The following is a 16,937-nucleotide window of genomic DNA, read 5'->3' as shown; positions in this document are numbered from 1 at the left end:
AAGGCTAGTTGCTAAATGGCTTTATTGTTGTTTTGTCATTTATTCATGTATGACTCTTCACAACCTCATAGACTATAGCTATCCATGGGGTTTTCTTGGCACGGATAGTAGAGTGGTTGAGGATCAAATGAGGTTAATAAAACGTTTACCATAGTGTTTCTCATATAGTAAGCATTATACAAATGTTAGCTATTATTAAAATCTGGTCTCAGGCACTTAGTAGCTGTGTGAGCCTGGGCAAGTCACTTAACCTCTGTTTGCCTTAGTTTCCTTATCAGTAAAATTGGGATAGTAATAGCATCTCCTTCCCTGGGGTGGTTTTGAAAATTAAATGAGATAATTATTATAAAGTGCTTAGCACAATGCCTAATACAATGAGAGTACTATATAAATGCTAGCTATTATTATTATTCTAAAGTGCTTAGTAGAGAGCCTAGCACATAGTAAGCACTATATAAATATTAGCTATTATCAATTTCCTTATTTGTAAAACTGGGATAATAATAGCACCTACCTCCCAGGGTTGTTATGAGGATCAAATGAGATAATAATTGTGAAATGGTTAGCACAGTGCCTAACACAATAAAGTACTATATAAATATTAGTTATTATTATTATTAAGCTCTTGGCATGGTTCTTGGAACATGGTAAGCTTTATATCAGTGTCTGTCATTATTATTACCATCATCATTATCATTCTCTAGCCAAACTATGAAACTCTTTCCAGTGAACATGGCCCTCACTGCACCCCCTCATACTTTTGTACCCCCAGTTCTTTGTGCCTGGAATTTGAATCCCTGACCACCTTCCCTGTTGAATTCTTACTCATCCTTTAAAGCCCATTACCAATATTACTTATTCCATGAAGTCTTCCCCTATCCCTCAGGAACTTCCCATAGCACTTTGTTTCATCAATCCATAAATATTTGTTGTTCTCCCTGTGTGCCAGGCATTGTATTAAATGCTTGGGATACAAAGAAAATCAAAAGACAGCCGTTTCCTTTCAAGCTTTCACAGTCAGATGGGGAAGAGACAACATGCAAATAACTATACACAACAAGCTATAAACAGGATCACTGATCACTCTGGGAGGAAAGCTCTAGAAGAAAGAGGGATTAGGAATGGCTTCCTGTAGAAGGTGGGATTTCATCTGGGACTTGAAGGAAGCCAGGAGACAGAGATGAAGAGGGAGAGAATGTCAAGCATGTGGGCAGCCAGTGAACATGCCCAGAGTTGGAAGGTGGAGTGTTTTGCTCAAGAGTTTAGCAACTCACTAATGTATTTTGTTTTGCTTTATGTTTACTTTATCTGTACATATGTCTTATCCCTCTTCTTCTCCATAGAGGCTGAATAAAATAGTAGAATAGTGAGCTTGGTGTCAGGAAGTGAAGTATGGTAACTGAAATTAACAGTACTTTTAGGGGAATGGGGAATAGGTAGGGAATGAGAGGGGTTAATACAGTGTACAAGTGGGTTAAAAGTAGCCCACAGCTGACTTGGGAGAGGTTACAAAATAACATACTTAGCTGGGGAAACAAACAGAAGCAGAGAAACAACAGAAGCCAGGGAAACAGTTTAGATTAAGTGGATTCTTGAAGACTGGGAAGGAGACTACCAGGAAGTTTTATAAAAGGGTTGTTTAATGTTTAACAAGGACAGGGAAGAAGGTGAGAGGGATAACTAAAACCTTAAAGTCTATGGCCAACTATCAAGGAATGTTGACTAGGGAAAATGGCTTCTCTACTCTATAAACAGCCAGCTCTGGCTGGACTGACAAGGCAAAGGGATTTAGGAATCTCATGAAGCACATCCCAGGATGTTATCCAGATGAAATCAGTTCACAGGAACACTTCAGGAAACAGCAAGTTAAATCCAATAAGCTAGGGAGTACAGGGCTTTCTGTACTTGTCCACCAACAATAGGAAAAGCACCTAACTCAATCTAGATCTTGATTGAAGAAACCTCAGTAATTCAAGTTTAGCTCCTCTTTTGAGATCCCAAATAAGTCCACAGGCTAATTAGTTGATTAGTAGCCATAGCCTCCTGCTTCTCCAGGGCAAAACTGTCAACTTTCTCCTAGTCTCTGAGGACAAGCCTCTCTCAGCATTCTGGGTTTGGAATGTTCACAGCCTCAGCCAGGTTTTTGCTTGGACTGCTTCTTTATTCACTATAATAAGTCCTATCTATAAATTTCCTATAACAGAAGACTGGGTTCAAATCTTATATCATACACTTATAGCCATGTCACCCTAAGCAAGTCAATTACCTTCTCTCAGCATTGGTTTCCCTGCCTATAAAATGGGACTAATAATAGCCCCTACCTCACAGGATTGTGAAGACCACAGGAGATGATGTCCATAAAATGCTCTGCGAACCTTAAACTCTATGTGAATGTTAACTATTGTTAAAATAATTATTATTAAGGATAGTGAAGGCAGAGATTCTGAATTATCTAAACTTCATATCACAGACATACACAAAGTATGTATATACATAGTACCTAGCACAGTCCTGTACACAAAGCTGATGGTATTTATTGATTTGAATTAAATTGGATCCCCAGTTTACAGATGCTCCAGAGGGAATTAAGGTCACTCAACTAGTCAGTGCTAGAACTGGGACTCAGAGTCAAATTTCCCAACTTCTAGATCTTCCCATCACCCCTCAACCCTGGAAAATAATGTCAGGGGTGTTATTTCGTCTGAGCCAGCATTGAATTAAAAGCTTGAAAGTGGCATCTGGTGAATGAGATGCAAATGATGCTCCCAATCTGTGTCAGGGTTAGAAGAGCACCCCCCCATGGCCCTTGGATAAAGCCATAGATAACACTTGCATGGTTTTTTGCTGTAGAATTTCTCTGAAAGGTCTCCATTAAGTATAAGGAGGTGCAGGGAATACAGCATGCTAGACAAATGGTATTAGAAACCCCACAGATAAATACTAATAAAAGACAATTCCAGGGAGAACAGAGAGGCAGTCTTAGGTTCACTCTTCACTGAGTTTTCAGGGAAGGCATTCAGTTTTCTTTTAAGATTGGGGGGGGGTAATTAAGCATGGCAGAGTAGAAAGAATGTTGGGTATAGAAATAGGAGACCTGAGTTCAAAGGTCAATTCTGCCCCTATCTCCATTTTACAGAGTGAGTCAGACTACTTTTTGTTTCTGGATTTAATGTTCTGACATTCTGGGTTCTAAAGTCTTCTACAGCTCTGAATTCTAGATTCTAAGGTCCCTTCCAGCTCTAATGTTATGTGCTATATAGCATCCCTTCCAGCTCTGGTAGTCTATGTTCTATAAGCCCTTTCAGCACAAATATAGCTATGTTGTATGTTTCAAGACCCTTTCCAGCTCTGATCTTCTTTTCCATGTCTATGAGTGCTGCTTAGGGCCAACCCTGCATATCTTCATTGGTGCAGGCTTAAAAATACATCACCTTGCCCAGACAGCCTTGCAAAGGAAGAATTAGTCTATGTTTGAAGCATTTAGAAATGAAAAGACAAATCTATTATAGAAGCTCTACTAAAGGAGATATTTTTCTTTTCCTAGCATAGCACAAACCCAGCGTATGGTTATCACATTTGCCAAAGAGATATGGAATAAAATGTCTCCTGCCATGGTTACAAGAGTGTACCCTTGTGCAGTTTGTGGGAGCTTCCTCAGTTTGTGAAGAATTCTTCCTTCCCCCAAAAGAGCAGTAGCATTGCCAAGATGGGCCCTAATTTGGAATTTCCTTCCAATGTGCTTCTTCCTTCTAGCTCACCCATCTGGGTGGCCTTTTCAGAAAAGGGCAGAGCTAGCAGACGGCTGTCAACAGCAGCAGGACAGCCAGAAGGCATACTTAGATTATTTCTGGATATCACAAAACAGAAGAGAGTGTGAGTGTGTGTATGTATGTGTTTATATGTGTATGACTTTGTATATAGCTATATAAGTATGGTATACAGGTGTGTATATCTTTCTGTGTAATGTTTATGTGTCATATATTTGTGTTGGCAGGCATATATATTCATATTATATATGCTTGTATGTAGCTATATGTATTCATATGTGGACTGATCATTGGCTCCTTCTCTGCTATTCATAAACATGTCCAGATCTTCCCTAGCCCTAACCTTCACTTGATCCTTCAATATTCTCAAGTTGTTATCTAGCTCTAAAAAACAACCCCCCCATAAAAATATCTATACTCATTTCCTCCTTTTTGTCACCTCTCATTTCTCAGTTCTTTGCAAACTGACTTCCAGCTTCATCTCTCAACTGAAACTGCTCTCTCCAAGGTAACCAATGATTTCTTAATTGCACAATCTGATGGTTCTTTCGCAGTCCTCATTCTTGAACTCTGCAGCATTTAACACTATTGGACATCTTCTCCTCCCACACACACTCTTTCATCCCTGGGTTTTCATGATATTAGCTTTCTTCTTGCTCTCTTCCTGCTTCCCAGGGTTCTTTTTTGGTTTGATTGATAAATCAAATAAAATGATAAATCATCATTCATTTTCATATCTCTCTTCGCTCTCTTCCCCCTTCTCTCCCCCCCCACCTCTCTGTTTCTCTCTTCCCCTTTCTCTTTCCATTTCTGCCTCTCTCTCTCTCTCTCTCTCTCTATCTCCTCCTTTCTCTTTCTGGCTCTGCCTCTCACTCTCCCCTGTACTTTCTCTCCCATGGGTTCATCTACCATCTCTATGCAGATGATACTGAGTGTTATCCACCCAAACCCAATGTCTCCTCTCAATCCTAGCATAATTACCAACTATCTGGTAATTCCATTAGAACCCCATATCTAAACCTCATAATGTCTAAAATGAAACTCATTATATCTCTTCTCAAATAATCTCCTGTTCCTAATTTCCATATTCTTTTGAAGATACCACCATAGATAGCTCCAGTCCCCCAGGTTTTAAACCTTGGAATTTTATACTTTACCTTATCCACCACCATATCCAGTTAGTTGCTAGGTCATGTTGATTTGACCTCCACATCATCTCTCACATCCTTCCCTTTCTCTCTGCTAAAACAAGCCACTACCTAAGCTCCCACTACATCTTGACTTGCCCATTGCAATAACCTCCTAGTTGGTCTCCAAGCCTATATTCTTTCCCCTCTCCAATCCATCCTCCAAACAGCGGCTAAAGTGGACTCTTAAAGCAAATGTTCAATCTTGTCACTTCCGTGTTCAAGATGCTCCAGTGCCTCCTCTCTACCTCCAGAATGAAAGCCAAATTTCTCTTTTTGACCTTTAAAGCTGTTCCTTCAGCCTCTGGCTCAAAAAGATGGACATTTTACTCTCCTTAATGTACTCTACATTCCAGCCAAAATAAACCCTTGTTGTTTCCTATATGTGTATTCCCTCTCCTTGCCTTTGCTCTGTCTGTGCCCTAGGTCTGCAGTGTCCTTCCACCTCCCTCCTGCCTTATAAAATCCCTAGGGCATTGGAGGAGGTGGATTCAGATCTGACCTCAGACATGTCCTACCTGTAACCCTTGGCAAATCACCTAATCTTCATTTCCTAGCCCTTGCCTTTCTGCCCTGGAGTTGTTACTAAGACAGAAAGTAAAGATCTAAAAACTTAACATGTAAAAAAAAAAATCCCTAGGGCACCTCAAAGTCCAGTGTAAGTGCTAACGCCTGTTACAGGAAGCACGTCCAAATCCCCACTCCAAGGCTCTAGTTCCTGCAGTCTAGAGAGTATGTTCTATTTGGTTTTTCCCCAATAGAATGTAAGTTTCTAGAGTGCAAGGACCATTTTGTTTTCATTTTTATTTCCCCAGTGCTTAACCTGGTGTCTGACACATAGTAAATGCTTAATAAGTTTTTATTGAATAAATAAATGCATGCAAAGGTGTGAGATTACTAGGATGAACATAAACAAGTCACATTCCCTTTGTAAGCATCATTGTCCTCCTATGTAAAAAGAGGGGGCTGGAAAAGATAAATTCTAAGGTTTCTTGTCAGATATAAAATTATGATTCTCTTTGTACATTTCCTTTTGTATATTTTGTATATTTCCTAAGGTTATTGGGTTCAGTTGTTTCAATTGTGTCCAACTCTTTGTGGCCAAATTTGGGATTTCCTTGGCAAAGATTCTGGAGTGGTTTGCCATTTCTTTCTTCATCTTATATTAGAAATGAGGAAACTGAGGCAAATAGGATTAAGTGACTTGCCAAATGACACCTAGCTATTGGTTTTGAGTTTCTGAAGCCAGATTTGAACTCAGGTTTTCCTGACTTCCAGCCCAGGGTTCTATCTACTTTGTGACCTAGCTGCCCCTCATATATTTGCCTAATAGGAACTCATAGTCATTTCTCATTTTAATATTTTTAAACACTCTTCATATAACAACACCCTGATACAAAGAAAAGTAGTATTATTATTTCTGTTTGTAAATGAAGAGAGATACCTAGAAGTTGTGACTTATTCAAGGTCACCTGAATAATAAGCGCTGCTGCCAATATTCAAACCTAGAATCCTTGATTCCAAGTCTGTCACTCTTTTTTTCATTATACCATTCTGCCCCTATATATTTGTACTATAGAAGAAATGGTATGTATTTCTCTAAGTGTTTGGACAGATATATCTTTATATGCAAATGGGTAAGAGCCTAGTGGTATGCCGAAAAGTAAATGTATGGCACAGATGTGTATGTGCTTTGTCACTTGAGAGGACCACCAGCACCCAGATGTTCTCTTCTGTTATGAGGAAATTCACTCACATCTTTGGATCATCCCATCCTTCCTAACTGTGGATGAAACCCATGCCGTCCCCTGACTATCATGATGACAGAGAATCAGTTGAATCGCCTGCCTTTGTTTCTTATTCCTTTTCCTTTTGGTGTATAGGTCTCTTTCTGGCCGAATTGTTGGTGGCGTCTGGTGGTTCTTCACCTTGATCATCATCTCCTCATACACGGCTAACCTGGCAGCCTTCCTGACTGTGGAAAGGATGGTATCGCCTATTGAAAGTGCTGAAGACCTGGCCAAACAAACTGAGATTGCTTATGGGACCCTGGAGGCAGGATCAACTAAAGAATTCTTTAGGGTAGGAGAAACCAGGAAGTCTTTTTTCACTAAAGGGGGGGAGAAAGAAATGTATAATAGAAATAATATCATCACCACCATTGATAATATAATTAACAAATATAAGAGGGTGGGCACCGTAGGTCCTTTGTATGTTGTACAAAAAGGATAGTGGACTAATTCAGTGAATCTATGCCCATAAAACAGAATGCAAGCTCCCCTTCCTTCAGATTACTGAAGGATCTACGGGACAAAGTTCATCATAGAATTGACCTCTTAGAATTTAGAGTTAGAATCCAGAGTCAACCAGGAATTGAATACTATCCAAAGTTCTCTCCTCAGATACAAATTCTGATTGGTGAGTTGGGAATGCCAGGGCAAAGGGGTTAGTATTGCTGTGGCCTACAGTACAGTGGATGTGATTCCATGCCCCTTTTGGAAGCCCTCACCATTACTAATTTGTTGTGACCTTGGGCAAATTACTTTCCATCTCTGCACCTCAATTTCCTCATTTGTAAGATGAAGAGGAGTAAAGGATATCCAGGTTGACTGTCAGCCTGACATTCTAAGCTTCTAAGACCTTTCCAGTTCATTGTTCTAAGGTCTCATCCAGCTTTGGTCTCTAAGGTCTCTCTACCTTTGCTAAGATTCTGTGATTTGATCAGATTGCCCTCCTCTTATCTGGCCTGTTTTTGATCCCTGCCTTTTAACATGGGGTTCCCCTGCCCACTTACTACCAGTCCAGGTTTTTGTTTCCTCCCTCGCCTAGCTCTAAAGTTTCCAGTTTCCTTCATTCCTGACCCTCTCTTAAAATATAGCATATATTTCCCTCTGTTCATTTTTAAAGTTACCTTCTGGTTATTTATGGGCCATAATGATACTCTTTTTCATCCTGTTTTTGTGGTTTCATGCAAATTGATCTCCCCTAATCCCTTTCTACATGTTTCTTTCTCTAATCTCTGTGTCATTTTAGTTAACCTTTCTAAACCACAGAGAACAAAATCTTGGAGTGATTCCTGGGGGGGTGGATTCCACAGTCATTACAGCTTCCATAATGAAAACAATGAAGAGAATACAATTGAGTCTCAATTTAAATCAGTCCACAGGGGCAAGTATCAGGGCCAGGAAAAGGGGCCCAAGGAGACTAATGTTCTAGCAAATTCTACACCATAGCAAGGCTTCTATCATGAGACTCCTATGTAATAAGTGAGAAAGAAACATTGGACTGAGGAAGTATAATAGAAAAAGCCCTGAGCCAGGGTCAAGAAATCTGTGTTTTAATTCTGGCTTGACCACTATTAAATTATTCAGTCTGTGACAAGCAAGTCACTTTCCCTTTCTGATCCTCAATTTGGTCATCTGTAAAATAAAGAGACTGGACTAGATTATCTCTAAGGGTCCTTCTACAGCTCTAAAATATTACAGCTGAATGACCACATCAGGACAAGAAGGTAAAGGTCTCTAACTCTAATTAGGTAGATGGAGGGAGGATTCCACTATATATATATACACACCTCTTGCTTAGGTGCTCAAATGGCCCCATGATGCAGTGGGAAATGCAATGGGTTGCTGAACATAGTAGGCTCTTATTTAATATTTGTTGAATTGAATCAGAAGTAATGGTTTCAAATGCCAGCTCTGATCCTCCAGCTATGTGTCCTTAGGAAGGCTGCATTACCTTTGTGGAACTCATTTTCATTATCTGTAAAGTAGGGGTGATCATCCTTCCTTGTCTACTTCCTAGGATGGTTGGTAGGATGAAATGAAAAAATAGAAGAGAAAGTGTTTGCAAACTATATATTACTATATAAATGGAGACACAATTATAGGCCATATTTTGGTCTTGTATGAGACAGATTGAGTTCTGAGCAGAGGGAGGGAAGAGTGGCCCATTTTTAAACCAATATGACATTCTGAATTCTTCTCCCTGTGGTTATGATACACAGCCTAAACCAGTTCCATCACCTTACATTGGTAGATTAATTAGGATATGTGAAATACTTCAGGAGCCTAGATGAAAGGAGTTATCCAGGAACAAATATATTCCGAGCATTTATCAGTTCACCTGCCACACATCATCCTTTGGCATTCATTGGCTACAATGATGGGAATTTTAGTTCTTAGGACATTAGTGTAAAACAGTAGAACCATATTTATTTCCTATATATTTTTGCCCATACGTCTTTTCAGTTCTACCAAAAAAAAAACTGTCTTGTTCTCTAATGATCTTATTATGTCAAGTGAAACTCCATCTCCCATTCTTCATACTATGTTTTCTCTTGATATTCCTGGTGCCATCTAAAGATTTGACCATGGTTTATTTTGCATATTTCTCTTTTATTTATGAGAATATCATTTTTTAAATATAAATGGTGATGGTGGACATTCTCACCACCTCTACTTAAGCTTATAGCTAATAAAGCCTCCAGTTTTTTTTTTTCAAATAAGCTGCTGTCTAAACCTATCTCCCCCATCCAAACCCCAGGCAACTGATTTTTTTTTAACCAAAGTACAAGACCTTACATTCGTCTCTATTAAAATTCATCTTGTTAAATTTGGCCCATCAGTATAGTCTGTCAAATAAAATTATCTCATTTCATTCTCCACAAGGTGTTAACTGCACACCTCTCCCCCTCTCAGTTCAGTGTCATCCTAACATTTGTTAAGCATGCTATCTGTGTATATCCTAACATAGGCTTTTGTTATCTGCTGCCTAGAAAATCCTATCATAGAAGCCTCCTAACTGGTCTCCCTACCCCCAGTGTCTTCTCTTCCTACCCACAGAAAAACATAATTATAGAACCAGAAGGAAACTATTCCTGGTCATTGAGTCCAACATGTCCGTGAAAAGAAGCCATACTATAACATATCCAACAAGTAGTCTTTTCCTTGAAAAACTCCAAGGAGGGGAGTCCTACCAATTCCCATTGCTACTTTGGTCCTGGTCAGAAGGTTTTTCTGAATGTCAAGCCAAAATTTCCTTTTTTCTAACATCTACCAATTATTCCTAGTTTTATTCTCTGGGATAAGAAGAATATACTTAATTCCTCTTCCACATGATAACCCTTCAATCACATGAAGAGAATTGTCATCCCCATTGAGTCTTTTCTTCTCAGAGCTCAACATCCCCATTTCTCCGGGCAAGTCACTTGACCTCTATCTGCCTCAATTTCCACCACTGTAAAAAAAGGATAATAATAGCATCTACCTCCCAAGGCGATTGTGAGGATGGAGATGATATTTGTAAAGTGCTTAGCAAAGTGCCTGGTAAATAGTAGGCACTTAATAAATGTGTGTTTCCTTCAGTCCTCCAATTTATTGAGGAGGAAGGAATGAGAGAGGTGAGCCAACTTGTCTATAGTCTCATAACTAGCAGATGGTAGGGCTGGTATTCAGACCCAAAAATTCTGATGCTAAATTAATTAAACTTTCAACTATACCCCTCAGCCATTCATGGGTGTATTCCAGGGGCAGTATGTAGATCAATCTGGTTGGAAAGGAGTATTTAGAAGGAAAGTTGAAAATTAATTATCAGTTTTCATAAGTATTAATTTTCACTCATAGGTTAAAGTCTACTCTATCCTAGAAAATTATTGGGTGTTTATAGAAGGAATCAAAGTAAATGAAATTTAATGGGCTGGCATATTTGAATAATGGTGTGATGTCTTAATTTGTTTCAGTCATCTAACCCCAAGAATATTGGAAGGTGGAATCAATAAGTCAACAAGCATTTAGCAGATCTTTGCTATGAGTGTGACCCCTAAACTAAAATGAAATAGTCCCTTCCCATAAGGATCTTACATAATATCAGAATGGAATAATAAACACTTCCCAGTTGTGTGACCCTGGGCAAGTCCCTTAACCTCCACAGCCTAACCCTTACTACTCTTCTGGCTTGGAGCCAATACATAGTATTGACTCTAAGACAGAAGGTAAGGGTTTAAAAAAAAAGAATGGAATAATAATAAACAACCTTACATTTATATAGTGCTTTAAAATATATAGAAAACCATTCTAGAAGTGAAAAAAATAAAGCTAAGGAAGTTAGGCTACATGCTTAAGGTGGTATGTCTGCAAAAAGTCAAAACCCAAACTCAAACCCAAAGTCAAAACCCAAGACTCTTAAGACTACATTGTGGTTCATCTACAACAGTGATTCCCAAAGTGGGCGACACCACCCCCTGGTGGATGCTGCAGCGACCCAGGGAGGCGATGATGGCCACAGGTGCATCCTTCTCATTAAGATGATTTCAAATGTTTTAACTTTTTTTTGTATTACATTCTATTCTGAGTTCAATAAATAGTTTCATAATTTCAAAGTTCAATGTTTCTAATTTACACCTTTCTTTACTATAACTTACAAAAAAAGGTAGAAACATTAATACATATATCTTTCCTATTAATTGCTATTAAAATTTTTTAAAAATTAATTTCCAGGGACTCTAAATAATATTTTTTTCTGGAAAAGGGGCGGTAGGCCAAAAAAGTTTGGGAACCACTGGTCTACAACATCTAACAACATGGCCAGCCAATGTGTCCTCTGCTAATTAATTATTATTCTTACTATTTCAATTGGACTACATAAATATGCTATATATCCTCCATACTCTCTTTCTTCCTGATGACTGTGTGATCGAGTCTTGCTAGGTAATTCTCTAATGTGGGTACCTACTCCAGGACCCCAACTGGCAAGCACTAAAAGGTGAATATGTTTCTGTCCCATGCCAGAGGTCAAAGATTGCTGTCTTTGAGAAGATGTGGACATACATGAAGTCAGCTGAGCCCTCAGTTTTTGTGAGAACCACAGAGGAGGGCATGATCCGGGTGAGGAAGTCCAAAGGCAAGTATGCCTACCTACTGGAGTCTACAATGAATGAATACATTGAGCAGCGGAAGCCCTGTGACACCATGAAGGTGGGAGGTAACTTGGATTCTAAAGGCTACGGCATTGCAACACCCAAGGGGTCGGCTCTGAGGTAAGTTGCTTGGATTTTCAGATAATTGCCATCCTCCCTAAGGCTATAACTTACTCTATCCTCGCAGCTCCATCTCTGCGGTGAAGTGATGGGCCCAAGGGGGCCCTTTGTCAAGGAAGAAGCAGAAGTTCTACTCCTGGAGATGATGATAAGAAAAGTGGACCAAGATCTTCAGTCCTGAGCTTTGAGACTGGATCCCCAAAGGATCCACTGGCTTTATTCCTAGCTGTCGTGTGCCACTCCTCCCCAAGTGTGTCACCTCATCAGTGTCCCTTAACAGAAGGTCATCTCACCCCGCCATCACCACCACCCTGCATATGGTGTTGTTGAGTCGCAGTAGTGAGTGGTGTTTGCCTTGAAAGAAACATAACCATCTAGCGCCACTGATTTAGCTCGGACTCGCAAGAACTGGGCCATTGGAACCGAAAATTAGTAGTTGGCAAATAGCTTTCTCCGACACTAATTTCTTTAGCTAGACTTTTAATGGGCACAAAGTGCCTCATGGAGAAAATGAAGTGGTGTTTGCATTTGGACAACCACCAGACATGTTTAACAGCCATGCCAGTCACCAAGTATCCCATACTGAAGTAGCACTTTATAATTTATACGGTGTCCCCATTACAACCTTGTGAGAAAAGTACTACAAAGCTTACTGTCTCCGTTTTACAAATGAGAGAACTGAAGCCCTGAGTGGGGAATTGACTTAACCCAAGGTCACATATACACTGGGGGGAGGGGAGGTCAGAATTTGAACCCAGGTCTTCTGGCTCCTGTTCTTTTTGTCATACTATGCTACCTGCCTGTATACTGCTGAACGGTAATCATACCTATAGAAATTCAGAAACTGGATGCCATAATAAGATAGAGCATTGGCAAGGCAAAGGAGTTAATCACAGGAAACCAGATGGCCTGGCATTAGTCAATCAAGGAGCTCTTTCCTTATGCACTTTTTAACCCTTACCTTCCATTTTGGAATCAATACTGTGTGTTGGTTCCAAGGCAGAAGAGCAGTAAGGGCTAGGCAATGGGAGTCAAGTGACTTGCCCAGGGCCACACAGCTGGGAAGTGTCTGAGGTCAGATTTGAACCCAGAACCTCCCATCTCTATGCCTGGCTCTCAATCCCCTGAGCTACCCAGCTTCTCCCTCCTTATACATTATGCAATTAGGTGTTTTTATTTTTTTATTTTTATTTTATTTTTTTAAACCCTTACCCTCTGTCTTAGAACAATACTGTGTATTGTTCTAAGGCAGAAGAGTGGTAAGGGCTAGGCAATGGAAGTTAAGTGACTTGCTCAGGGTCACATAGCTGGGAAGTGTCTGATGCCAGAGTTGAACCCAGGACCTCCTGTCTCTAGGTCTGGCTCTCAATCCACTGAGCCACCCAGCTGCCCCTTAAGTGGGTGTTTTTCCCAGTGGAATTGTGCATTGGCTAAGGGGGGTTAAGGGGGTTTGGGGAGAGGGAAAGAACATGAAACATGTAACTATGTGAAAATACTAAAAATTAAAATTAAAAAAAATTAAGTGGGTGTTTTTAGAAACACCATGGACAGTACTCAATAGAGAAGGGAATTTATCCCCATTTGCTTGAAAGCAACCAATTTTTGGGAAGTACCTGTTCTGCAACCAACACTATGCTAGACATTTTAGGGAAGACAGTATTAATAAATCATATGTATATCGCATTGTATAGTTAGAAAGTACTTTATATCCATTATCTCATTTGATGATCTTAACAGCTCTGAGACATCTGAGATCCAACAGGGTTTCTTATTCTTATTATGCCCACTAAAGATCAGTTCCCTTAGTTCCAAAAGTAATGCTAGACTAATACTAGATTAATTTCATATCTGGTGCTCTTTGCATTCCATCATGTTGCTTTTCTAAGATATTCTCCCTGACTTTAAGTAAAGCTAGGAAGCCAAGGGTAACCCAGAGAGAGGCAATTAAAGAACAATCCAGAAAAGTGCCTAATTAAGTCCTCTAATCTGTGGAATAGGCTTCGAGATCAACAAGTTAGGGAGAGGTTACAGCCAGGGGCCACTTGAAAATCCCTCAGGTTATAGATGATTTGGGGGGAATTAGAGGTACCCTTGAGCTAGTATTCTGTAATTCAGGAATAGAGTGAATAATTCCAGGCTTATAGATAATGTAAATCTAGGTTTTGTCTACTTTCTCTGGTTTCTTTTTGAAGTTCTTCTGTAAGATTATAGCAGACAACTAAGAAATCAGAAATGTCCTCAAGAGCCCTTTCAAGAGTCTTTCAGCTAGTCATTCAAGGGCAGTCCTCAGAATGGAAGTGACTTAGTCCTCAAGAAGTTATGGAATTACAGGACATTAGATCTGAAGGAGAACTTATAGCATAGACTGTCAGAGCTGGAAGGGACCTTAGAATGTAGAGCCTGGAACATCTGAGCTGTAGCAAAAACACAGAATATAAGAACCCCAAAGAATATCAGACGTAGACTATAAGAGCTGAAGGACTTCTTAGCCTTCCTTCTCAGATACATTACATTCCCTAGGATGGAGATTCTTAGGCTTCTGAGAATCCTTCCTCTGTTTCATCTCCTATAAGTGAGCAAATAGTCTTAGAAAACTGGTGTTTGAAATCAAAATTACTCTTCCTGCTTAACGATGTCCCTTATTAGATATGTGACCTTGGGTAAATGATTTAACCTCTCTCGATCTGCTCTCCACATCTGTAAAATGGGGCTAATTCATTTGTTTCAGCTGATGGCCTTACTTAAAACTTTTAAAAAATGTCACTAATAGATTGTGTTTTTTTACTGGTCTCCTCACTATTTTGCTTTATTGGCCTCTTCTTGACCTAGGATGGGAAATTTTCCAGTTAACTGGTTGGTGTTTCTTTGAAGTCAACACTGCCTACCTGTCTTTCTGTTTGTCTGTCCATAAGTTAGTGAAGTTGTAGACTGAAGAAGCATAGGAGTACATTTTGGTTTCCTTTTTTATTATAGGTAAAAACCAACTTTGGCTAATGTTAGCAACCAGGGAAAAACTGTTAGCAAATTCACCGGTTTGGTGACAATTCTCTTGTCAACTAAACATCTGCTTGTTTAAATCTGTTCTCTCTGGTTATAATGATTGCTGACTGTCAGAAATTGAATGTCACAACCAGATGAAAGTTTGTTTGAATTTCAAAAATAGGTGTGAATTATACACATCTCCCCTGTCTTATCCTTTATCCAATCTTATTTCATATTGAGAGTTCAACAATGGCACAGTCTATACCTAAGGTTAATAAATAATTATTCTTCATAATTTAACTGCTAAAAAACACCTAACGAATAGATTTGCTAAAAGTTGGACCTTGTTAAGAACATTAGTTCAAGTTTGAGTAGTTAAGATAGGGATCCCATAATCCATAATGTCTTCTGTACTCCCCAGGGTTAAAATATGGTAAGTTGTCCATTGTCTGTGTAACACATTGCCAAATGGATGGGCCAAGGTGATAAGAATGTATTATAGTCTTATTTCTCCAAATGATGGACTCAAAGAAAAAGTTTTCTTCAAAGGAGGTCTGGGACACACTCTTTTTTGGTTTAGATTGGTCACTGTCTACTGTGATACTTCTTATCCTCCTTCATTCCTGAGCTAGTTATGGTCTAGTGACTCAGTAGGTTTATAGTATGACCTTTTGGGTTCAATTCTTCAAGTATTTTTACATGCCCCAAATCCTAGATTGGAAGATTTGGACATAAAAGAGAATGATAGAGTTGGAAAGTTAGGCTATATGAAAAGAATCTTGGCTTGGGAAGAACTTTTAAGACCATTTAATTCCACTCTCTCATTTTAGACAGGGAGAGAGACCTAGAAACACAAACACAAAATTACTTTCCCTAGACCATAGAGTTAGTAGCAGAACCTACACCTGGTGGTTCATATTCCAGCACTCTTTAACAACACACCACATCTCTGTTTAGAATCAATCCCACTAGCATGTGCTGGTTTAGATATTATGACGACTAGGACATAAATATAGGACACAGTTTCTATCTTCAATAACCTTGTAACTGGCTAAATTCTAAGCAATTAGAGAGTAACTCAAGACAATTCAGAGCCTGAACTGAATGGGATCTATTCTACCTTCTGGGAAGCTTCCAGTAACAGTGAACTCACTACCTCTTGAGTTAGCCTATTCTGTTGTTGAGCAGCTCCAATTATCTGAAGGCTCTTCTTTACATTGAACCAAAATGTACACCCCTGTAACCTCCCCCAAGCAACCTTTGAGCCTATATAAGAAAGAGAAACAGTGCATGATACAGTATATAAATTCTGTAACATGTCAGGAAAGAGGAAAATCAGTGGGCAGGCAAGCTTCTTGGAGGAGGCAGGACTTGAGTCTGAGGCTTGAAGGAATGGGAAGATTATTATCAGTGGACAGGAGAATATTCTAGACTGGAGGAACAGCAGGATCCACATTCAACCTAATAACTTCTTTTTTTCCTTCCTTTATAAAACCAACTACAGTGATCAGAAATGCATACTCGCCACCCCCTACCCCGTGCACCAGAAATAAAATGTCTCTCCCCGAGAGTAATTTGCAATCCTCCCCCACAGAGTACCCAATAAAGAACAAAATGCTGATTCTTTTTCCCCCTCACTAGAAGTTATATTGTCCATAGTTTAACACCGGTACAGGGTGACTGTCTGAGAGTAAATACTGACTCTCCCAGGGAAATGATGGTCTCTTTCAATCAACCCTCACCTTCTGATGAGTAGTCAGGGATGCTTGTTGTCATGGTAACCCTTCGAACTCTATGACCTTATAAGAGGGGAGGAGGGGGAGAGAAAGAGAGAGAGAGAGAGAGAGAGAGAGAGAGAGAGAGAGAGATGGGGTAAAGGGGAGGGAGGGAAATGTAAGATTGCTTTGGTATTTGTATGTGCCTCTGTGTGTGTGTGTGTGTGTGTGTGTGTGAGAGAGAGAGAGA

The 16,937-nt window shown here is 39.6% G+C and overlaps 1 protein-coding gene across 4 annotated transcripts in view; it reads left to right on the top strand.

Moving 5' to 3' along the window:
* The window catches only part of GRIA1 (glutamate ionotropic receptor AMPA type subunit 1), a 344,210-nt gene that overhangs the window by 274,184 nt on the left and 53,089 nt on the right, over window positions 1-16,937 (top strand). For all 4 annotated transcript variants that reach the window (XM_044661775.1, XM_044661774.1, XM_044661773.1 and 1 more), the window contains 2 exons: window positions 6,838-7,036; window positions 11,743-11,990. In XM_044661775.1, the coding sequence (XP_044517710.1) occupies window positions 6,838-7,036; window positions 11,743-11,990 (447 nt within the window). The remainder of the gene's footprint in view (window positions 1-6,837; window positions 7,037-11,742; window positions 11,991-16,937) is intronic.

The sequence above is a fragment of the Gracilinanus agilis genome, chromosome 2 (assembly GCF_016433145.1).
Source record: "Gracilinanus agilis isolate LMUSP501 chromosome 2, AgileGrace, whole genome shotgun sequence".
In the NCBI taxonomy this organism is placed as follows: Eukaryota; Metazoa; Chordata; class Mammalia; order Didelphimorphia; family Didelphidae; genus Gracilinanus; species Gracilinanus agilis.
This window is presented reverse-complemented; position numbering and strand designations above follow the sequence as displayed.